General features: G+C 37.8%; 1 protein-coding gene across 3 annotated transcripts in view; it reads right to left on the reverse strand.

Moving 5' to 3' along the window:
* CTDSPL2 (CTD small phosphatase like 2) overlaps positions 1-25,345 on the reverse strand; it is an 81,311-nt gene that overhangs the window by 44,556 nt on the left and 11,410 nt on the right. For 2 of the 3 annotated variants that reach the window (XM_044231598.1, XM_044231596.1), the window contains exon 2: positions 7,784-7,993. In XM_044231598.1, coding sequence (XP_044087533.1) covers positions 7,784-7,969 — 186 coding nt within the window. In that variant the 5' untranslated portion in view covers positions 7,970-7,993. Of the gene's footprint in view, positions 1-7,783; positions 7,994-17,646; positions 17,826-25,345 lie in introns of those variants that run through there. The other variant, XM_044231597.1, reaches the window with a different exon arrangement.

Consider the following 25,345-nt stretch of genomic DNA (forward strand, 5'->3'; position numbering starts at 1 on the left):
ATGATAGCCATAAAACATATGCAATCCAAATGGATAAACAAAATATGTTATCTAGTATACTCATACAATAGAATTCTGGTCAGAGGGGTGAATAAAGTATTGAATACATACAGTAACACAAGTGAGTTCAAAAGCTTTATGCTGAGTGAAAAATGCAAGAAATGCTGTAGGACTACAATTGTGAAACCCTAGAAAAGATTTATGTGATCTATAATAACAGCATGTTGATGGTGATGCTTGAAACTGTCTGCAAAGACTATAAGCATACTTTTTTGGGCATGAGTGTATAAATATGTTAAAATTCATGACAATATATACCTTAAATAGGTGTGTTTTGTTGTATGTAATTATAACTCAAAAAGTTAATTTTTTTTTTAAGATTTTATTTATTTATTTGACAGAGAGAGGGATCACAAGTAGGCAAAGAGGCAGGCAGAGAGAGAGAGGAGGAAGCAGGCTCCCTGCTGAGCAGAGAGCCCGATGCTGGACTCGATCAGAGGACACAGATCATGACCTGAGCCGAAGTCAGTGGCTTAACCCACTGAGCCACCCAGGCGCCCCAAAAAGTTAATTTTTAAAGTCAATACAAAAGATAGAATGAAATTCTAAAAGATAACTGGTTTAACCAAAAGAAGGCAGGATAAGAAAAACCTAACTAAACTAAACATGTCAATTTAAATATAAATACACAGGGTATATTTATACATGGGAGGGAAAAAATTATAATCATGAAAATGCTAGGAAAGTTATATAGCTATATTAAGCAAAGGAAACCTCAAAGCAAATATTACTAGAAATGAGAGATTTCACAGTGGTAACAAGAACAATTTATACTCATCACAAATGTGTATACACCTAACAAGAGAACTTCAAAATACATAAAAAAAACTGGCAGAACTGAAAGGCAAAGACACAGTAATAGTTGGAGATTTTAACATCCCTCGCTTAGTAACCGATAAAACAAGTTTAAGATATAGAAGACTGAAATATTATCAACCAACTTAATCTAATTAGTAGTTACAGAATACTGCACTGAAAAATTCTAGAATATGCACATTTCTTCAAATACACATGTGACACTCACCAAGATAGACTATATGCTAGAAAATGCCAAAAAAGACCAAAGAAATGAAATCATACAGAGTATACTCCTAGATAACACTGATAATAAAGTGTAAACCAACAATTAAAAGATATCTTTAAAATGCCTAAAATACCTGGAAATTAAATAACAAATTTCCAAATAATCCATGCATCGAGAATAAATCACACACACCCACAAAAAAGTTAATAAAAATATAATCAGAGGAGCACCAGGTAATACATGTATGGAATTGTTAAATCACTGTATTGTACACATGAAACTAATATAAGAGTGTACATTAACTGTAATTAAAATAAAAACTTAAAAGAATATATAATGAGAACATGTGGGAAATTAGTACTTTGAAATTCACAGCTTTAAAACTTTTATTGGGGGATGGGTGGTGTAAAATCAGTGATCTAAGCAAGGGGCTGGCAAACTATACAATCCAGAAGCCAACTCCAGCAAGCTGTTTCTGTATGCCCAGGAGACTAAGAACGGCTTTTTTGTTTGTTTGTTTTCAAAGATTTTACTTTTTCTAAGTAAGCTCTACACCTAACACAGTGCTCAAACTCATGGGCCCAGGATCAAGTGGTGTCACATGCTCTACTGAATGAGCCAGGCAGGAGTTCCAAAAATGGTTATGTTTATAAATGGGAATGGAGGAGGATCAAAAGAACAACCTTATTTGATGACATATGAAAATTATATGAAATTCCAATCTGTGTCCAAAGTTATGCTCATTCATTTATGTATTACCTGAAGAGTAGAGTTGTAGCTGTAACACAATATAGTCCACAAAGCCTAAAATATATATCAGAAACAGTTACAGAAAAAGTTTACCGATTCCTGATCTAAGCTCCCACTTCCAGAAACTAAAAAAGTAAAAGTAAATCAAAAAGAAGGTATAAGAAAATATTAAAAATAACAAGTAGAAATCAATTAAATAGAAAATAGAAAAAATGAAAATTAACAAAGATGTTGATTCTTTGAAAGAGTAATGAAACTGACAAAGCTCTAGCAAGACAGATCAAAACAAAGATAAATCGTAAGTTATCCATATCAGGAGTGAAAAGATATACATCATTACAGATCCATTAGACACTGATATTTATGTAAATATCACGAAACTTTACACCAGGTAATTCAACAACTTGAATGAGTGAGCCAATTCCTTGAACCACCAAGACTGAAACAAGAAACAGAAAAGCTAAATAGCCTTGTATATATTACAGAAATCCAATTTACAATAAAAGCTCTCTCACAAAAACTTCATTTAAGGATAAAAAAGGATAAAAAATAAGGATAAAAAAAACTTATTTAAGGATAAAATAATACTAAGACAATATAAGTTCTTTCAGAAATAAGCAGAGGGAACAATTCTTCACTTGCCTTATAATCCAAGCATAATAATCTTAGTTCCAAAATCTGAAAATATGACAAATCAAGGCAACTACGGACCAAAGCCCTCATGAACACAGATGTAAAAATCCCTTCGAAAAAAACATCATAGTAAAGCAAATCCAGCAATACAAGTTTGGTTTTCCATTAAAAAATATTTCTGCTCTACTCCACATGAAAAGAATAAAAGAAAATTTGAAGAACAACTCAAAAGATGCAGAAAAGTCTTCGAGAAAATTCAACATGTTAAGAATTTTTAGCAAACTAGGACTAAAAGGGAACTTCTTCAAATGAGTAAAAGATAACTATGAAAAACATTTAGTTAACAATATACCTAACTGTAAATAAACTCTTTTCCTCTAAGATCAGCAACAAGAGAAGGTGTTACTTCTCACCACTTCCATGGAACATCGTACTAGAGGCCCTAACTAATGTAATAAAGAAAGAAAAAGAAATAAAAGACCTAGAGATTAGGTAAAATAAGTAAAACTGTAGTTATCTGGTCTATTTTATGATTATGTATGTATACGCATCCAATCTGAACTTCTAATTTTTTCATGCCATAATAAATGGTAAAGTACTTATTAATCTAGCTGTTGAAGAACACATCTAGAGAGATTGACTTATATTAACTTTGGGAGGAAGGAAGAAAATTCCCAATAAAACCATGAAGCTTGGTAGTAGTACAAAGGTTAGAGTTACAACAAAGTTTTCATCTAACCACATTTTTCAAACCAAGGGATACAACCCATCAGTGGATGAGGAAATTAAAGCATTAAAATCATCTTTATTTGATTTAAAGATTTATTTATTTATTTGAGAGAGAGAAAGAGAGAGAGAGAGAGACTGAGTGAGCACACAGTGGGATAGGGAGAAGCAGACTTCCTGCTCAGCAGCGAGCCTGACGTGGGGCTCAATCCCAAGATCCCAGCATCATACTTAACCAACTGAACCACCCAGGTGCCCCTAAAATCATCTTTAAAAGGAGAATAAGAAACAAAAGAGAAGAAAAATCAGACATATCAAATATACTAAGGGTGAGTTTTGTTTCACACGTATGACTATAGTGGAAGACATATTTCTTTCTAAGGGTTATACTTAGAAGATCTTAAAACACTGATTTAATATAACAGGTAAGGAAGAGGGCCCCTGGGTGGTTCAGCTGGTTAAGCCTCTGCCTTTGGCTCAGGTCATGATCTCAGGATCCTGGATCAAGCCCTGTGTAGGGCTCCTCACTCAGTGGGGAGTATGCTTCTCCCTCTCCCCCAACCCCCAACCCCTCTCATGCTGGCTCTACCTCTCAAATGAATAAATAAAACTTTTCAAGTGAATAAATAAAACTTTAACAGCAAGAGCACAAGAGTATTTAGATAAGAACAGAGGAAAAGATCATTTTGTTATGGGAAAACTCTAGTAACCACCTATTTGGAAAGGTATAGAGAGATTTCTGATATAAAGCATATATAGTTTAGCTGTGAGGTCTTCACTTCAAATATGTATCAGATATCTCATGCTAGAGTGTGTGGGTGGCATAGTCAGTTAAGTATCTCACTCTTGGTTTTGCTGAGGTTGTGATCTCAGGGTCATGAGATCAAGCGCCGCCCCCCTACCCCCCCGGCACCAATATGGCTCCAAACTCAGCCCAGTCTGTCTGCTTTAGTTTCTCTCTCCCTCTCCCTCTGCCCCTCCCACTCGTTCTCTCTCTCTCAAATAAATAAATAAATCTTTAAAAAAAATCTCATTATAAAGCAGAAAGACTGCATGTCAACAATTCTTGAGTGCTCTGACAATTTCATAATTCTGAAATCAGAGAAGTAATAAACATTTGAATCATAAAATCTGGATTTGAAAGAGACCAAAGATTCCATTCACACTGTTATGTGCTGAATTTGTGTCATGCCCCTCCCCCCAATTCCCAAATTCATATGTTGAAGCCCTAACCCACAGAATATAACCATATTTAGAAATATGGCTTTTAAGCAGTAATTAAGTTCAAATGGCGTCATTAGGGTAGGCCCTAATCCAATTATGAGTGGTGTCCTTATAAGAAGAGATTACAACACAGACTACACGAAGGACTGAGAGGTAACTATGGCAGGACCCAGCAAGAAGGCAGCCATCCAAGTCAAGGACAGAGGCCTCAGAAAAAAACCAACCTGATGACACCCTGATCTTGGACTTCTAGCTTCCAGAACTGTAAAAAAAAAATTTGTTTTTTAAGCCACCCAGTCCTTGGTATTTTCTTATGCGCAGTCCGGGCAAAATTATACAAACCCTTATATTCATAAATTAACAGCCTATGTTTGGTTTACTTATATACTCTCGTGGCTAATTTATACAAAATTAAGATTAGAATACAGATTAAAACTTGTTAACAATATAAAAATATAAAAACGGGTCAGTGGTGATAAAATGGCAAGCACTAAGAGCCACTGATCCTAGAAATCGTAATAGTAACAGGAGAGCAGTAAAGTAGGGTGATACAACATGAGCAAGTTTCAAAAGGTCAGACTCCTGAAACAGGGATGAAAGCCATGTTAGATACCTTAGAAACGACTACAGCTCAAAAGAGAAAGCAAGAAGGTTTGTCTAAAAAGTTCAATTCTAGCCACGTAACTTTAAAAGTCCAAAAGCAGACAAAAAGGAACAGTATTAAAGAAACAAAAAAGGCAGCACAGGGAGTTGTCTAACTGATTTGGTTTTAAAAAGGACACTTGTCGAGATAAGAAATGTAGTTTATCATCTACTCAGACTAAAGGAGATGAAGATATATGCAAAAAGTACTGCGGAAAAAAGTTCCTATAAAAAGAGTAAGTTTCAGGAAGCTTTGAAATGACAGAATATAAATAAACAACAAAGTAAAAAGGTAGTATAAGAGATTCAATCTTATTTGCTTTCATCATGAAGAGTTTTCCTTACACAAGATGGGTGATGCTCTTAAGACGTTACCTAGCTACTGAGACAAAATGGTATAGGACAAAGAACGTAAGTATCAGAATCAAATAAACCTGGATTTAAATCTCAGCATCATCGCTTATTGTAGAGGCAAAAGTGCATAGTGGGTTAAAAGTGTAGGCTCTGGGGGTGCCTGGGTGGCTCAGTGGATTAAGCCGCTGCCTTCGGCTCAGGTCATGATCCCAGGGTCCTGGGATCGAGTCCCGCATCGGGCTCTCTGCTCAGCAGGGAGCCTGCTTCCCTCTCTCTCTCTCTGCCTGCCTCTCTGTCTACTGTGGTCTCTCTCTGTCAAATAAATAAATAAAATCTTTAAAAAAAAAAAAAAAAAGTGTAGGCTCTGAAGCCAGGGTATTTGGGTTTCAATTCCAGTGTTGCCACTTAAAACTAAGTAACCCTGTGCAAGTTATTTAATCTTCCTGTGCTTTTGTTTCCTTACCTGTAATACACAGATGATACAACCTACTTCCTTTGTTTGTACAGTTTATTTTTTTTTTTAAGATTATTTATTTATTTATTTATTTGGAGAAAGAGAGACAGAGTGAGAGAGTATGAGAGGGGAGGTCAGAGGGAGAAGCAGACTCCCCTTGGAGCTGGAAGCCCGTGTGGGACTCGATCCCAGGACCCTGGGACCATGACCCGAGCCGAAGGCAGTCACTTAACCAACTGAGCCACCCAGGTGCCCTGTTTTACAGTTTAAAGAAGTTACTACACTTAGAGCACTGAGAACACTGTATGACACATTCTAATTGCTCAATAACTGGTAGTAATTACCTTCCATTTATTCTTTATTATTCGTTTTTATTATTTTTTTATTATTCCTGTACATTTATTACACTTATTATTGTTACTGACATATGCAAGTTACCTAAATTCACTAAGCCTAAATTTTTCTCTTCTATAAACTACCAAAAAATACTTATATGAATTAAGGAGATATAAGGTATAAAGCAACGAATAAATATACTTTTATTATTACCTGCCAAACCCTACCCAAATTTTGAAAAAGACAACACTACTTAAGATACTGAACATAAGCAAGCATTGTATAGATTCTCAATGAAACTTTAGAATATATTATCAAAGAGATGATTTAATGACAATGAGATAAGAAAGAAATAACAATCAGAAGCCAGTGTAATCTCAATAGGAATAATACATGACAAACTAATAATTTAATTTACTTCTAACACAGGGTTAGTAAACAGGGGGCGGGGGAGGGGGGATGACAGTGCACCTTGATTTTAGCAAGACATTCCAATATTAATTTTCATAATAACCCTACAGGAAAAAAAATCTGAATGATTAACAGTACAATTAAATGAATTTGAAGCTGCAGGAAAACTCTTGCCCCCGAATTAGTGAATAGACATAAGTTTGCAAACAGGTTTTTAGTAGCCCTATCTTATTTAACATCTTTAAGTAGACATTAATGAAAAATGCAAGATTTTGGTTTAAAAAAAATAAAAAGAAAGAAACTTGACAGTAATTTCTATACGAAAACCCTGAATGTGTAGCTGATATGGGCAAAAACCTGCTAACCAACAAAGATGTATCTTACCACTAAAGGAGAAAAAAAAACATGATATGTTATACGATAGTGCTACATTAATACGATCAGAAATCAGAAGACAGAGGAAAAACCCACCCATCCAGACTTTTTTTTTAACCAAAATCTTGCATTTTTCATTAGTGTCTACTTGAACACATACTACGAATAACAATAACGCTATCTGATATAGAGAGTATATTAAAATTTCTCAAACTGCTTTTTCTGTTTGCCATCTAATGTAAAAACAACTCTGAAACAGATAAAGCAGTTAGAATTAGTCCCATTTTACTGTCTTCTTGAGGTTCAGAGGGATAAACGAGTTTCCTCAGATCAAGTTGGTCCAAAGTATGAATGTGGAAAATGTGACTCTTAGTCAGTGTCCATTTTTTCTTTAATAACTTTTCTCCTCTTTAATAAAGTAATACATTGTTATTGTAAAGTGTTAGAAATCAGAAAGAGAAATCACCTCCCTAAACACTGTATTAATATTAACAAGAAAATTTAACTTTTCTTTGAAATGAAAAAAATGAAAGTGAGAGAACTCACATAAATATGGAAAAATTTTTTACTTTTCATGATACTATGCTGAAAAAAAAGGCTAAGCGGATCAGTTAAGTAGAATAAATGTTTTCTTGAATTCTTTAAATATTTTTCATGTTATTACTCTTAAAATGACATCAAAATGTACACATTTCTTAATCTACTAGCAATATTAAACTTCTCATCTTTGCATGCTTAAAGAAAACAATCTAAACTTTAATTTTAATGATGTAAGTACAAGGTAAAACCATTACCTTGGGTGTGCTTCCTTTAATGAATTTTTTAATTGAAGACAACAAGCCGGTTTCATTTTTCGGTGTTTTTTCTCCCCCTGAAGGCAGGCTATCATCGACCTCTGAATATTTCCTCTTTGCTCTAGCAGTGCGTTGTGTTTGGATTTGATTTGACTGCTGAGAAGCTTTACGTGTTCTCAGCCTCATCTTTTATGAGTGCCACATATAAAACTGTAAGAGAAAAATAACAAGGGTTATTACAATTAAACCTAGCACAACAAAATGTGGCCCAGCTTATATAAGAAAAATTTCTTGGTCCAAGTCTCTAGGGGATTAAAATAAGGAAGCAACATTTTAAGCAAAAGGTTGCTTTAAAGTTTTACACATTATCCCCCCAACTTCTAAAATAAAAAATAGGAGTAACACCAGGGTGCCTGGGTGAGTCAGTCTTAAAAGTTAAGCACCAAACTCTTGATTTTGGCTCAGATCATGATCTCAGTGTTGTGAGATGGAGCCCCATGTCAGGCTCTGTGCTGGGTGTGGAGCCTGCTTAAGATTCTCTCTCTCTCCAGGGCACCGGGATAGCTCGGTCATTAAGCGGCTGACTTTGGGTCAGGTCATGATCACAGGGTACTGGTATCAAGCCCCATGTCAGGCTCGTCAGGCTCCCTGCTCTGCAGGAAGCCTGTTTCTCCCTCTCCCACTCTGACTACTTGTGTTCCCTCTCTTGCTGTGTTTCTCCACCAAATAAATAAAACCTTAAAAAAAAAAAAAAAAAAAGACCCTCTCTCTCCCTCTCCAAAAAAAAAAGACTAACACCAAGAGAGGGCATACTCTTTACACAGGGCTATACTGCCTCCACCCCTGCTGACATTATCTTTCATTGAATCATTCACTCAACAGGTATTTATTAAGCACTTGACCACATTCAAGGCACTGAGCTAGGCTGAGCACCTAGTAAATAGTAAACAACATATGGAAGGTTTCTGACTTCTGGAGCTCACAGTGTAGTGGAAAAGCCCTCAATGAACAAAGTAATTACAGGAGCATGATTTTTTTTTTTTTTTAAGATTTTATTTATTTATTCGACAGACAGAGATCACAAGTAGGCAGAGAGGCAGGCAGGGGGAGCGGGGGGAGGGGGTGGGGGGGAAGCAGGCTCCCTGCTACCAGGGCTCCATCCCAGAGCCCTGAAATCATGACCTGAGCCATAGGCAGAGGCTTTAACCCAAGGAGCCACCCAGGCGCCCCTCTCCATGAGCATGATTCTAATGATCAACAATCATACAAGTGTAAAAAGAGCAGCTGGATCATTCAATTTATTATGATCAATCTATCTTACCACACATAATGAAACTTTAAAAACTGAATTCACGTTAGAAAGAAAATATGAGGCAATTTACTTAGAACTCTCTCACTTTACGGATGAGAAAATTAATGGCTGGCAAAACTGTAGGAAGACACAGAAGTGGTTAAGTACATACCCTAAATTGGAATCTGAAGTAGAAATACAAAAATTACCACACTAAGAATTAAGAAATGTGAATTCTAATCCTATTTCAATCATAACTAAACTACAGTCAGTTGTTTTTTCACCTGTATAAAGAATATATTCACCTTAGCATCCTGAGCCTCAAAATGAAAAGAAATTAGAAAAGGCTATATAAAGTGCAGAGAACAATAATGCTACTCACAACAGTGAATGCATTCACAGAAAAGTCTAACTCCACTTAAGCATTCTAAACGCCTAAGGATGCAGAAATTCCTTGCAAAGAATAGGGTCTTCACCGACCAATTAAGAAGCTTAAGACATTGTGTCTTTACACAATGTCCAACGTTAACAGTCACAGGAAAAAAAAAGTTAGAAACTTTTAGAAAGTTATATATATATATAATCTACTCTAACAAAAAACCTCAAATTCAAAGGATTCACCAGAGGAGTCCCTAAATAAAACAACCGCTTTTTTCCTAGCAGCAAATGGTGCTCAATTTTAAGCTGCCATCCCAAAATAAAAAATATTGCCTTTTCTCCTCGAGTCCATGTCAACCTCTAAAGTGATTTATCATTCAAGGCATGTATTATTTACTTTAAAACCCTATTTAGAGTGGACAAATGTTGCCTTAATTCCTAGTTATTGAGTACAGCATGCCTTAGAAAAGGAAAATTCCCATATAGAAAATGCAAGAAGGGAATTTCTCAAAACTATGTTTAATCAATTTCTGTTAATTTTTGAAGTTATTTCAAAAATATCCAAGAACCTGGGCTGCTCAGTGGGTTAAGCCTCTGCCTTCGGCTCAGGTCATGAACCCAGGGTCCTGGGATCGAGCCCCACATTGGGCTCTCTCCTCGGCAGGGAGCCTGCTTCCCCCTCTCTATCTCTGCCTGCCTCTCTGCCTACTTGTGATCTCAGCCTGTCAAATAAATAAATAAAATCTTTAAAAAAAAATACCCAAGGGGCACCTGGGTGGCTCAGTGGCTTAAGCCTCTGCCTTCAGCTCAGGTCATGATCTCAGGGTCCTGGGATCGAGCCCCACATTGGGCTCTCTGCTAGGTGGGGAGCCTACTTCTCCCTCTCTCTCTGCTTGCCTCTCTGCCTACTTGTGATCTCTCTCTCTCTCTGTTCAATAAATAAATAAATAAAATCTTTAAAAAAAATACCCAAGAATTAATCTATCTTAAGCCGAGAATCATTAAATGGAAATTATAAAACTTTATGAAATAATACATTGATCTAAAGTAGATCTTAGAAGACCAGAGGCCTATAAGTAAGTCCAGTCTTATGAAGTTTGGCTGATTAAAATTTAAATACTTATGGTCACCTGCCACTAGAATGGTAAGAATGAAAACTATAACCTCTGCCCATGAGAATCAAAAAGTCTGGCAAGTAAGTATACATATCATAGTGTATATATAAAGTCCTAGATCACTCCACATGAAAAGAGTGAAGACAGTTCTAGGAAAGGTTAGGAGAAAGGTCCTTTAAACTCAAAAATAACCAGTGGGCATTTACTTGAAAGAAAGACATTCAAAGAAGGAGCTGAAAAGAAGGTTTTTTTGTTTGTTTGTTTGTTTGTTTTTAAAGATTTTATTTATTTATTTGACAGAGAGAGATTACAAGTAGGCAGAGAGGCAGGCAGAGAGAGAGAGGAGGAAGCAGGCTCCCTGCTGAGCAGAGAGCCCGATGCGGGACTCGATCCCGGGACCCTGGGATCATGACCTGAGCCGAAGGCAGCGGTTTAACCCACTGAGCCACCCAGGCGCCCTGAAAAGAAGGTTTTTGTCCATTCCATTAGTGAATTGTAAAAGGTGTACTTAATAGATCTTTTTAAAAGGCCTCTGGGAGGCAAAATGGCCATAAGAGGGACAGCCCTGGAGGTGACATGGTACCAGAGCATACACCTTTCCTGAGGGCTGTGCGGTGCGAACAAGTAAGTTCACAGCCCAATCCAACAAAGGCATGTTGTCTTTTCTTGCCATGGTCATGGAGATGTGCCAGTAAGACCTTTGCCCTAAAAGGCAATTCCAACATTTCACAGCCCTGACCCTGAACCTCCAGAGGGCTGCCAATGGCACAAGGCCTGTCAAGCAGGTCCTCCGTCCTGACAGGTGCGACAATGAGCACGCCATGCCTACTGGCACAACCTCCTAGGACGGCCACCTCTCCTGGTTCCTCTGCGCTTTCACCTTCAAGCTCTGCTAAGCAGAGGCCCGTGCATGGGCAGAGAAGCCATCAGTGAGCACAGTGCTGGCTGGTCGAAGTGTTTGTGGTGGCAGAAGAATGTGTTCCATGTTCTAATTTGCAGGCTACAACGACCCAAGTGTGGTACCACAGGGTATGTGGAGAAAAACACATGCAGTTCATCTAAGAGAAATGAATTCAAAAGCTGCCACTCAGCTCTGATGGAAAAACACATATTCTGGAAATCTGAAGGGGCCATCGTGGATGTGGCCTTGGTATTCACTTGCTTTGTTCATCAGGGACAGCAGGACAAAAAAGCTCTGGATAAAGCTGGGGAGCAAATCAAGTCTATATAGCTACCTTCTACTCTTTAAAGTGATCTTAGCGACTGCACCTCAGACAGAGGCAGTACAAGGAATGGACCCTGAGATCATGACCCGAGCCAAAGGCAAGGCTCAACCCACTGAGCCACCCAGGTGCCCCAATACCTCATTTTCAATAATGAATAGATCAATAAGGAAATCAAAGACATGAACAAGTCTCTTGACCTAAGAGACACATACAGAACACTCCACTCAGCAGAATCTATAACATTGTCCAGGATAGACTACATGTTTGGACACAAAACAAGTATCAATAAACTTAAAAGGAGGGCGCCTGGGTGGCTCAGTGGGTTAAGCCGCTGCCTTCGGCTCAGGTCATGATCTCAGGGTCCTGGGATCGAGGCCCGCATCGGGCTCTCTGCTCAGCAGGGAGCCTGCTTCCTCCTCTCTCTCTGCCTGCCTCTCTGCCTGCTTGTGATCTCTCTCTGTCAAATAAATAAATAAAATCTTTAAAAAAAAAAATAAATAAATAAACTTAAAAGGACTGAAATCATACAAGTATAGGGTCTCCAACCACACTGGAATGAAATTAGAAATCACAAGGAAAGAAACCTGAGAAATTAACAAATACGCACAAATTAAACAGCAAACTCTAAATATGTAAGCACTATGTCCAAGAAGAAATCACATGGGGAATTAGAAAATTCTTCTGGATGAAATGGAACAAAATTACAACATACAAAAACTTATGAGATGCTCCCAAAACAGTGCTCAGAGGACAATTTATGTAAATGATTATTATCAGAAAAAAGACCTCGATGCAATAACAAACTTTTCAGCATAAGAAACTATAAAGAGAAAAACAAACTAAACCTAAAGCAAGCAGAAGGAAAGAAAGAATAAAGCAGAAATAAGTCAAATAGATTATTTAAAACACAAAGCAGGGACCCCTGGGTGGCTCAGCGGGTTATGCCTCTGCCTTTGGCTCAGGTCATGATCTCGGGGTCCTGCGATTGAGCCCCGCAACGGGCTCTCTGCTCAGCGGGGAGCCTGCTTCCTCCTCTCTCTCTGTCTGCCTCTCTGCCTATTTGTGATCTCTCTCTCTGTCAAATAAATAAATAAAATCTTTAAAAAAAAATAAAACACAAAGCAAAAAGAAATTAATGAAGACAAAGATTTGTTCTTTGAAAAGATAAATAAAATTGGCAACCTTAAATTAGATGAGCCAAGGAAAAAAAAAGCCTCAACCTATCAAAGTCAAGAGTGAAAGATGGGTCATTAATACCAACCCTACAGAAATAAAAACAATTTTAAGGGAATACTATGAACAACTGTACACCAACAATTAGATAACCTAGATGAGATGGATAAATTCCTATAAAGACAAAAGTAAAGGGCGCCTGGGTGGCTCAGTGGGTTAAGCCACTGCCTTCGGCTCGGGTCATGGTCTCAGGGTCCTGGGATCGAGTCCCGCATCGGGCTCTCTGCTCAGCGGGGAGCCTGCTTCCCTCTCACTCTGCCTGCCTCTCTGCTTACTTGTAATCTCTGTCAAATAAATAAATAAAATCTTTAAAAAAAAAAAAGACAAAAGTAAAACGGGCTCAAGGGAAAAAAAAATCCGAAGCCTCATAATAAGTAGAGACTGAATTAGTGATGATTTTTTTTAAAAAACCTCACAGCGATGCCTGGCTGGCATGCAACTCCTGATCTCTGGATTGTGAGTTCAAGCCCCACTTTGGGTATAAAAAATACTTAAAAATAAAATCTTGAGGGGTGCGGGGACCACCTACAAAGCAAAGTCCAGTACCAGATGGCTTAACTGGTGCATTCTATCAAATGTTTAAAGACCACCAATCCTTCTCAAACTCTCCCAAAAAACTGAGGAACACTCCCCAACTCATTCTATGAGGTCAGTATTACTCTGATACTCAAGTCAAACAAAGACATTACAAGAAGAGTAAAACTACTAGTCAGTATTCCTTGGGCACATAGATGCAAATATCCTCAACAAAAAACTAACAAACTAAATCCAGTATATTTTAAAAAAACAAAACAAAACCAAAAAAACTTTTTTCTTCATCTTCGCAATTTTTTTTCTTTCTTCCTTTCTTTATTTTTAAAGATTGTACTTATTTGTCAGAGAAAGAGAGAGTGGGAGAGAGAGAGAGCACAAGCGGGGGAGAGGCAAGCAGAGGGAAAGGGAGAAGCAGGCTCCCTGCTGAGCAAGAAGCCCAATTCAGGACTCCATCCCAGGACTATGGGATCATGACCTGAACTGAAGGCAGATGCTTGACTGACTGATCCACCCAGGCATCCCTCCAGCAGCTTTATAAAAGGAATACACATCAAAAAAAATAAATAAATAAAAAGCAAGAAAGAAAAGTTTAAAAAAGGAATAAGGAATATGCATCATGACCAAAGTAGGATTTATCCCAGGGATGCAAGGCTGGTTTAACTATGAAAAATCAATCATAATACACCTTATTAAGAAAATAAAAAATTCCATATGATCATCTCAAAAGATGCAGGGAAAAAAAAAGAAAGCATTTGACCAAACCCAACACATTTTCACAATAAAAATACTAAAAAATCTGACAATAGAAGAGAACTTCTTAAACCTGAGAAAAGGCATCTACAAAAACCCCACAGCTAACATCATACTGTATAATGAAAAACTACACACTTCCCACCTGAGGTCAAGAAAAAGACAAGGTTATCTACTCTCACCACTTTTATTTAACATTTTACTGGAGATTTATGCCATGGAATTAGAAAGACAAATAAAGAAGAAATTAAAGAAATTCACATTAGAAAGAAAAAAGTAAAACTATATTCAGAGGACATCATATTGTATGAACAACCACAAAAGGAGAAACCACAAAAGCAAAAACTAGATAACTAGACTTCATAAAAATTAAAAAGACCTGAGAAGACACTTCATAAAAGCTAAATGATTGGCCACAGGCTTATGAAGTGATGCTCAATATAATTAACAATCAGAAGCAGAAGCTGAAATTAAAATAGCATACTAATCCACATTTACTTGAAAGGCAAAAATTAAAGAGACTGACAATAATAAATGGTAGCAAAGATGTGGAACAACAAGCACTCTCATATTCTCCTGGTGGGAATGTTAGGTTTTTGGTAAATTTCTATTCAACAACACCTCGCCCCTTGATCCAATAATTTTTTCACTTCAAGTTTTTATCTAAGAGAAATGTAAACCTGTCCACACCATACTTTTACAAAAATGTTTCCACAGGCTTTATTTACAGTAGCCCCAAACTGGAAAAAAAGACAGAAAAGTGAATACTGTGGTGGTTTCATGTATTAGGATAATAATCAAAAACAGAAAACAATTACTATTATCATTAACAAGCTGAAAGAACCTGACATAATGCTGAGCAAAGGCAGACACAAAAGAATACATATTTGAATACACCAATAGAGAAATTCTGTCAGAGGCAAAATTAATCTAGGAGAAACAAATTAGAATAGAAGCTGTCTTGGGGAAAAGAAATGACATATATGTGATGGAGTGTGGATCTATCTGTCAAAACTTACAGCTAAAATCTATTTATTTTCAAATATGTAAATTTTAACAAATTAAACACGTGCAGAAAGTTTTTATGAACAATACCGGGTAGCAGGAAGTCGGAGCGGGTGGGGATACAGATCTAAAAGACAGACAAAAATGTTAGTAAGTACTCAAACCCAGTGATGGTCATATGGCACTTCATAATACCATTCTGTTTACTTTGTGCCTATGTTTGATATTTTCCATTAAAAAAGAGAAGCAACAACAAAAACCTGGACTACCAGAGCTACCAACAGGATTCAACACTGAGAGGAAACTGAATTAAGTCAAAATAGAGTAGGACAGGATCAAATGAGAAAAGCAAAGAGAAAATCTAGGAAAAGGGAGGCAGAGGAACATAAACTAAGCAATCTCAAGAAAGCAATCCTCCATATTTTTGAACATAGAAAGTAACAGAAAGCTCCAGTAAGTCAAAAAACTGTCTTGAGCCAAAAGTCCTCCTAAAAGTTCAAGAAAACAAATTACACATTAAAAAGTAACAGAAGGGGTGCCTGGGTGGCTCAGTGGGTTAAAGCTTCTGCCTTGGGCTCAGGTCATGATCCTGGCATCCTGGGATCTTTGGGCTCAGGTCATGATCCCGGCGTCCTGGGATCGAGCCCTGCATTAGGCTCTCTGCTCAGTGGGGCCTCTCTGCCTACTTGTGATCTCTGTCAATAAATAAATAAATAGTTACAGAAATTAGTCAGATCCCATACAGTGATAAGAAAAAAAAGAGAGAAGCAAAAAAAGAGAGAGAGAGAACAGAATAAAACCCCCAACTTTTGGGGGGTGTCTGGCTGGCTCAGTTGATCGAGTATGTGACTCTTAACCCTGGGGGTCATGAGTTCGAGCCCCACATTGGGTGTCGAGCCCACTTTAAAAAAATAAATTAAATATTGAAAGAAAATTTTTTAAACCCCTAACTTTCTACAGACAATAAGACTATAAAATTTAAGTCCACAAAAATAGATCACAACTACATACTATTTCCAAACAATCTTAAAGACATTGATACTAAACCACTTAACCAGGATTTGAAGAGAGGGAAATAAAGTGAAAAAATAGAAAAAAATCATTTCAGAAATAGGCTAATAAAGAAGGAACAAAGAATTAAGTGAACACAAAAAAGAAAGAATATTTTCACACATTAAAAAAGATTCAAGCAGGGGGAACCTGGGTGGCTCAGTGGGTTAAAACCTCTGCCTTCGGCTCAGGTCATGATCCCAGAGTCCTGGGATCGAGCCCCGCATCAGGCTCTCTGCTCAGCAGGGAGCCTGCTCCCCCCCAACCCCGCCCCCGCCTGCCTCTCTGCCTGCTTGTGATCTCTGCCAGATAAATAAATTTAAAAAAAAAAAAAAAGATTCAAGCAGTGCCTGGCTGGCTCAGTCAGTGAAGTATGCAACTCTTGATCTCAGGGTTGTGAGTTCAAGCTCCATGTTAGGTGAAGAGATTACTTAAAGATTCAAGAGAAACTGGTAAATACTGAAAAACAGATCAGATACTCAAAAACAAGAGAACTTTCCAGAAATAGAAAAAGTTTGAAACCATGTATTGAAAGAAACAGACCTGAGAACAGCAAATGTGAAGAAACAGTCTGATACAAATTAAGAACTTTATTGAACTTTAAAGAGGGAAAAATCCTTTGGTCATCTAAGCCAGATGTAGGCAAACTTTTTCTTATAAAACACAGTAAATATTTTAGGCTTGCAGACCACAGGGTGAAGGTTAAATGAAATTCCAATATCAGCCTAGACCATGCTCATTGGTTTCAATACTGTCTATGGCACTGCATAGCAAGAGCATCCAAAAACAGTATGTAAGTGAATGAGCATAGCTGCTACATACAATAAAACTGTGTTTACAAACACAGGCAATCAGCCCATGTGCAGCAGTATGCAGAACCCTGATGTAGACATGCATTATAAATGACTTTATAATGGAAAAAAACATTAGACTACTCTAAACTTTTCAATAGCAACACTTTATGCCAAAGAATGGAGCAACATATTTAAAATAGTCAAGAAAAGAACATGTAAACCCAGGATTTCATATCCAACAAAGATAACAAGAATAATGGCCACAAACTATTATCAATGAGCAAAAACTCTAGGAATGCTGTGCCTTTGAAGCCCTTGCTAAAAAATCAGAGCATTTGAGAAAACCCAATTGATACAGATACTGCATAAGAACTAATGGTGACTATCAAACATACAACATGTAGTTACTCATACAGCAAAAATAAAATGAAGGTTGAAAGAGAGAAAATATACTATGTATATTCTCTGACAATGTAAATATACTTACCTACTTAAAAAAGTGAGGGGGGAATAGGAAGAACACAGCAAAGGGTATATATATGGCTTCAATAATCATATATAGGGTAATAGCACTGGCATTGCTATTGTGAGACTATTATGAGATAAATCTAATTTAGTATTTAGATTTCTAATTCCAGGTCTGTCATCTACTGGGTCCTCAGGAACCTAGACACAGTATGGAACAAGAAGACAAGAGACAGAGAGGAAGTTAAAAATAAAATCCCTGGAATTCTGACTATGGTCAATAAATCTCCCCAAAAAGCAAGCACTCAGTTAGACAAAATAACAAAAACCACCATTTCAGTACTCTAGAAACCAATCAAGACACTTTAACACTCTGAGAATGCTTATAAAACTGCTCAACTTTGAGTAAGAACCTTAGGAGTCTGTGTCATTCTTATCCGGGGCTGCTCTATTCCTGTATCCTCCACCTCCAAACTCAGATGGTCTGTCAGGCTGAGAGGACTGCCAACTTTGAGGTCACCATAAAAAGAGACTCACAAGATTTAAAGCAGTTGGGCAATGACCACACTCAGTGGTCACCAGTATAAGTAACAGTTCTGGTGTAAGTAATAATTTCTATGGCAGGCAAACTATGAGGGCCAACAGCTCTAATAGCCTGAAGTTGCAGGGGTGTTGGGACAATCACATTTCTGGCTAAGGTAGTACACATGCACAACAGAGACCAAAGAGGGCCCCACCTATACACATACTGAATCTTGCACATCAGAATTTTTTAATTTGTAAAATGTTTGCTAAGTGAAAGTAAAAAATGACACTAAATTGTCATAATGACTGGTTAAATTAAATGTTTTAATTATATGTACGGACTACCTTTAGTTCCCATTTTGTTAAACGCCTATGTATGCCCTTTCCTCATTTTTTCCTCTAAGGATCAAAACGCGAAAGTTGAAAAAGACTTTAGTTCAACTTCCCCAACCAAAGCAGTAATCTTTCAGGTAGTCTTCCTGTCTAAAGATAACCTAGAATGTGCTCAAATACTTAAGGAGACACGAAGTCCACTACTTCCCAATACAAGTTTTTTAAAATGTTAAATGAGGTCTAACCAAAAAAAATTTTAAAGTGAATTGAATAAAACCCGCAATATACTTGGGTGCTTGGGTGGCTCAGCTGGTTAAGCAACTGCCTGTGGCTCAGGTCATGATCCTGGAGTCCCCGGTTTGAGTCCCACATCAGGTTCCCTGAAGGAGCCTGCTTCTCCTGCTGACCTCTTTCTCTCTCATTCTCTCTCTCTCAAATAAATAAATAAAATCTTTTAAAAAAATGCAATTTATCAATAATTCCCTTATTTAATAAAGAAGAATTTCTAGGGGCACCCGGGTAACTCAGTCGGTTAAACTTCTGACTCCCAATCTCACATCAGGTCTTGATTTCAGGGTCATGAATTCAATCCTGCACTGTGCCCACAACCTACCTAGAAAACAAATAAACAAAATAAAGAAGAATTTTAAAAAAGAATTTAACTCTAGCAATTGGCTAGGCGTAACATTCCTTGTTTTAAGTCCAAAGCTTGAATTTTTTTCATTTTAAAACTTGCGCCTGGGTGGCTCAGTGGGTTAAGCCGCTGCCTTCGGCTCAGGTCATGATCTCAAGAGTCCTGGGATCGAGTCCCGCATCGGGCTCTCTGCTCAGCAGGGAGCCTGCTTCCCTCTCTCTCTCTCTGCCTGCCTCTCTGCCTACTTGTGATTTCTCTCTGTCAAATAAATAAATAAAATCTTTAAAAAAAAAAAAACTTAAAAAAATTTTTATATAACTTTTTTTATTTGCCAATTATGGCTTAATTTAGAGGAAGATATTTGCATTATTTGCCCCAACTCCTCAAAATAATGGAACTATATTTAATACTTCAAGAACACTTATATATTCAAATATCTCAATAAATATTTGCTAATTTAATCTCTTGGCATTTCTTGCAAATTACTAAAATCCTAAAGTAGGGGTGCCTGGGTGGCTCAGTGGGTTAAAGCCTCTGCCTTCGGCTCGGGTCATGATCCCAGGGTCCTGGGATTGAGCCCCACGTCGGGTTCTTTGCTCAGAAGGAGCCTGCTTCCTCCTCTCTCTCTGCCTGACTCTCTGCCTACTTCTCTATCTGTCAAGTAAATAAATAAAATCTTAAAAAAAATAAATAAAATAGAATAAAATCCTAAAATAAAGGCTCAAATGCCCATGCTTACCTGAATATTGAAACATAATCTAAACAACCACACTACCAAAGCACTGTAAAAAATATTGTGTTAGTTTTCTAGTAAGTCTCCTGTCCACTCCAGAAAACCAACCCTTAACTTATCCTTTTCAAAAATAAAGTACCTACATTTACCTGAACATGGAAAAAGTTAAATATATTAACAAACATCTGTCCTTTATTAATTACTAGGTGCAGGGCACTGTCCTAAGTGCTTTGTAATACATTATTTCACTTTTAATCTTGCAACAACATAAAGTGGAAATGAGGTGGAAAAAATGGCAAAAGTGTTTTAAGTAACAATTTCCATGCAATTTCAATAAAAATAAGCGACAATGGTTTATTTACCACCAAGAAACTAAAAAATTTTAATGATTCTAATTTCCCATTAGCCTCTCAAGTTTGTTTTTCCCTCTGCTCTTTTCTAAATACATAGTCAGTCATTCATAAGTGATTTTCCTGCTGAACCCCTGTCTATACAAAGCCTTAAAATAGGGTTAACTTACAAACAGCTGTGTTTACAAATTGGCAGTTGGAAGCTCAAAATAAAATTTCTCATAGAAATAGTGTTACAAATGGGGATTACAGTTCCAGGGTAGGTTCTATGGCATATTTTTACCCACAGTGTAACTGAACAGAAAAACCTAGGGGTGTCTTGATGGCTTACTTAGTTTGTCAAGCGTCTGATTCTTGGTTTTGGCTTAAGGTCCTGGGATCAGCCCCAAATCTGGCTCTGTTCTCATTGGGAAGTCTACGTGAGATTCTCTCTCCCTCTCTCTTTCTCTACCCCCACCCCATCTACCCTTCCCTTCCTATCTCTAAAAATAAATCTTGAAAAAAAATTTTGAACCTGAACAATTATACCAACAGTATGGAAAACTATATTCCTTCCATATTTCTACACCAAGCCTATTGATAGTAAAATTATCCATCTCTAGTGCTGGGGAAACTGAGCATCCAAATAAAAAAATGAAACTAGATTCTTACATTATATACAAAAATTAACTCAAAATGGATCAAAGACCTTGAGTTAAAACTATAGAAGTCTTAGAAGAAAAAGAGGACAAGCTCATGACACTGCATTTGGCAAAGACTTCTTGGCTGTAACACCAAAGTACAGGCAACAAAAGAAAAAAAAGATAACTGAACTACATCAAAGTTAACTTTTGTGCATCAAAGGATACTATCAACAGTGAAAAGGCAACCAATGGAATGAGAGAAAATATATGCAAACCATGTATCTCATAAGGGCTTAATATCTGAATATTATATATCCGAATATATCTGAAAAACTTCTACAGCAACAACAACAACAAATAATCAAACAACCCAGTTCAAAAATGGGTAAAAGAGGGGCACCTGGGTGGCTCAGTGGGTTAAAGCCTCTGCCTTCGGCTCAGGTCATGATCCCAGGGTCCTGGGATCGAGCCCCGCATCAGGCTCTCTGCTCGGCAGGGAGCCTGCTTCCTCCTCCTCTCTCTGCCTGCTTCCCTGCCTAATTGTGATCTCGGTCTATTAAATAAATAAATAAATAAATAAATAATTTTTTTAAAAAAATGGGTAAAAGACTTGAACAGATATTTCTCCAAAGAAGATATGTAAATAAGCACATCAAAAAATGCAACATCAGTAATCATTAGGGACATGCAAACCCAAACCACAATGAGATACCTCTTCACACCCACTAGGATGGCTATAATAAAAAACCAGAAAATAAGAGGTGTCAACAAGGATGTGGAGAGATTGGAACTCTTGTGAACTGATAAGAATGCAAAATGGTTCAGTCACTGTGGAAAATACTATGGCAGTTCCTCAAAAAATTTAAAATAGAATTACCATATGATCTAGCAATTCTATTTCTAGATATATACTCTATAAAGAATTGAAAGCAAACAGACATTTGTATAGCCATATTACCAGCAGCATTATTCACAATAGCCAAAAAGTGGAAGCAAAAGTGTCTATCAACAGAGAAGTGGAGGGGTGCCTGGGTGGCTCAGTCAGTTGAGCATCTGCTTTCAGTTCGGGTCATGATCACGGGGTCCTGGGATGGAGTCCCATATTCAGCTCCCTGCTAGGTGGGGAGCGTGCTTCTCCCTCTCCTGCTCCCCCTGCTTGTGCTCTCTGTCAAATAAATAAATAAAATCTTAAAAAAAAAAAAACAAAACAGGTAAGCAGATAAAATGCAATACGAATATACAATGGAATATTATTCAGCCCCAAAGAGGAAGTAAATTCTGCAATATGCTACAACATAGATGAAACTTGTTAACATTATGCTAAGGAAAATAAATCAGTCACAAAAGGACAAATAATATATGATTTCACTTACATGAGATACCTACTCAAATTCAATAGAGATAAAAGTAGAATATTGGTTGCCAGAGCCTGGAGGAAGGAAGGGAAAGAGGGCTATTATTTAACAGATACAGAGTTTCACCTTGGGAAGAAGAAAAAGTTCTGGAGATGGATAAACAGTGGTAATGGCTGCACAAGATGAATGTACTTAGTACCACTGAACTGTACATTTAAAAATGGTTTAAGGGCGCCTGGGTGGCTCAATGGGTTAGGCCTCTGCCTTCAGCTCAGGTCATGATCCCAGGGTCCTAGGATTGAGTACTGCATCGGGCTCTCTGGTTGGCGGGGAGCCTGCTTCCCACCCCCCTCTGCCTGTCAAATAAATAAAATCTTAAAAAAAAAAAAAAAAAAGGTTTCAAAGGTGAATTTTATATTTTCTATATTTTACCATAACTAAAAGGGGGGTGGGGAACCCTACAGGTCTCCATCTAATCCCTTTCTCTGAGCCACTATGAAAATGTAAGGTAAAGGATTCCAAGAGAGTGAGAGATGGGGACTCTGGAATAGGAAAACAAAATCTCTTATTTTTTAACTTTTCAACAAACTATACGGGGAAGAACAGAAATGCAGCAAAGGGAAAAGGAAAGTACAGAAAAGGGGACAAGTAAAATCTGCCCCCATACTCTGCTGTTTATATATTTACTACTTTTAAGAACTGACAAAATAACCCATAGACCAAAAAACGGTGGGGTTGTCAGATACAAAGTACCGAAACAGTTCATCTAAATTTGGGATAAAAAATTTTAATATTAACCTGGTTTTTCTGGGCCTTTCATAACAAGAAATGGAATGGAACGATAAGCAGGATTGGGAGAAAGACAGGTTTGGGGGAAAGATAAAAAAATTGTAAAGGAAGGGCTAACCATAAGGTAGTTTGGGGGTAACCGCAATACTTAGGGAAGAGGAAAAAATTTGCTCTTCCCGCTGCATGTTCCATCTGGCACCTTAACCTTCTGCCCTCGCTGGCTGTCAGAGCAATGATTACAGTGTTCTATCATCAGGCGGACCCTGCAGCACCAGACCCCGAAATATCAGGCCCCAACAGGGACTAAACTATGGAAAAGGCAGAGGGAGTTTATCCCAAGCAACCTGAGAACAAAGAATTCGTAGGACAGGAAAGCTCCTCAAATTGTGGAGTTTTGCCTAAAGATCCATTTTTATACATTAATTGGGTTCTGCCTACACAACAGAAAGTTGTGAGGAAAATGCTACCAGCCTAACAATTTAAAAAACTGGGTAAACTACAAAATCAAACTTTTCTTGAACCCATCAGAGAGCTAAGGTCACAGGACAACCAAATAAATATTCAAGAAAAGACAACTCCCTCCTAGGAAAGACGGGATGTAAGCGCTGGCTCACCTACAGCACAGCAGGGAAAAGACAGCGGGGCCAAAAAAGCAGGTAAAAATAATTCATCTAAATTTGTTAATAAACTCCTTAAGGCAAAGTGGGCTGGCATAGAATGTAATACTCCTGGGAGCCCTAGACACAATAGGGCTCTATATTTGCATTATCTTTGCCACAGACCTCCACCAGGTACTCACAATATATGAGAACATATGATTAGAAAGAATCTTCTGTGGAGCGGGGCTTAAGAGAAGAGCAGCTTCTACCAGGGGAAAAATATCAAAGCCCTAACTGGATTCTTCTCCCCTAAGGAAAGAAAACTTTAAAGCTGGGGTAAGAGCAGCCAGTCCAGTCACGTTCAAGGCATAAGTGAAGATATTATTAAGGATAAGGGTAGAGTCAAAGAAAAACCCCTCGACGACTGTGGGAGGGGGCAGGAAACAGTTTTGGGCCCAGAATCTTAGTATCACTGCCTTCAGAGATCTCCTACCACTAAGGCAAGGCTTGGGAAACACGTTTCTAAATTTTTTTATTTTTTTTATTTTTATTTTTTTTTTAAGATTTTTAATTTATTTATTTGACAGAGAGAGATCACAAGTAGAGAGGCAGGCAGAGAGAGAGAGAGAGGGAAGCAGGCCCCCTGCTGAGCAGAGAGCCCGATGCGGGACTCAATCCCAGGACCCTGAGATCATGACCTGAGCCGAAGGCAGCGGCTTAACCCACTGAGCCACCCAGGCGCCCGGAAACACGTTTCTAAACAAGACCTGAAAAGGCCTAATTTAGCACAGAGCGGCAATCACTGACAGAGCCCCATTCCTGACATCCAGAGACACAGGGCCCACCCTACGTTAAGACTGGACCAGGACAACAGGCATATTCCTGATTCCACCCCCAGGTGAGTGAGCTCAGATTAACGTAACAGTAATCTCCCACTGGAAGAGAATCAGGAATATCTACAGTCCACATAGAGGGGGGACAAATGCACAAGGAAAGTCAAAAACTGAGTCAATTAGGTAAACTAAGAAACACTTTTTTATGCCTCAATTTCTAGCTAATGGACAAAGTACTACTAGAGAGGTTTGAAATCAATGGTGCACTTAAAATATTCTTTGCAAAGAAAAAATTTTTGCAACAACAAAACCAAAACTCAACTAATCCAGACCCCCTACACTAAGAAGCCCGGTCTCTACTGTCCTATTCATGATATCTAGCATTTGATAAAAATACTGCAAGACACACAAAGAAGAAATATATAACCCACTGTCAAGAGACAAAGCATTCAACAGAACCAAAAATCACTGAGGACAAAACGAGAAAAGTCAATGAAACCAAAAGTTAATTTTTAGAAAAGATCAGTAAACTGATAAACCTCCAGCAAGACTGAGGGGGAAAAAAAGACACAAATTACAAATATCAGGAATGGAAAGGTGAAAATCACTACACATCCCACAGACATTACAGGAACAATAATGGAATATTACAAAGAACTTTATGCCCATATATTCAACAATTCAGAAGAAATGGTCAAATTCCTCAAAAAACATGAACCAACAAAACTCAGGAGAATAGGTAACCTAGGGGCACCTGGGTGGCTCAGTGGGTTAAGCCTCTGCCTTCGATCAGGTGGTGATCTCGGGGTCCTGGGATCGGGCCCTGCATCAGGCTCTCTGCTCAGCGGGGAGCCTGCTTACCTCTCTCTCTCTCTGCCTACTGGTGATCTGTCAAATAAATAAATAAAATCTTAAAAAAAAAAAAAAATAGGCAACCTGAACAGTCC

This window comes from Neovison vison, chromosome 13, assembly GCF_020171115.1.
Source record: "Neovison vison isolate M4711 chromosome 13, ASM_NN_V1, whole genome shotgun sequence".
In the NCBI taxonomy this organism is placed as follows: domain Eukaryota; kingdom Metazoa; phylum Chordata; class Mammalia; order Carnivora; family Mustelidae; genus Neogale; species Neogale vison.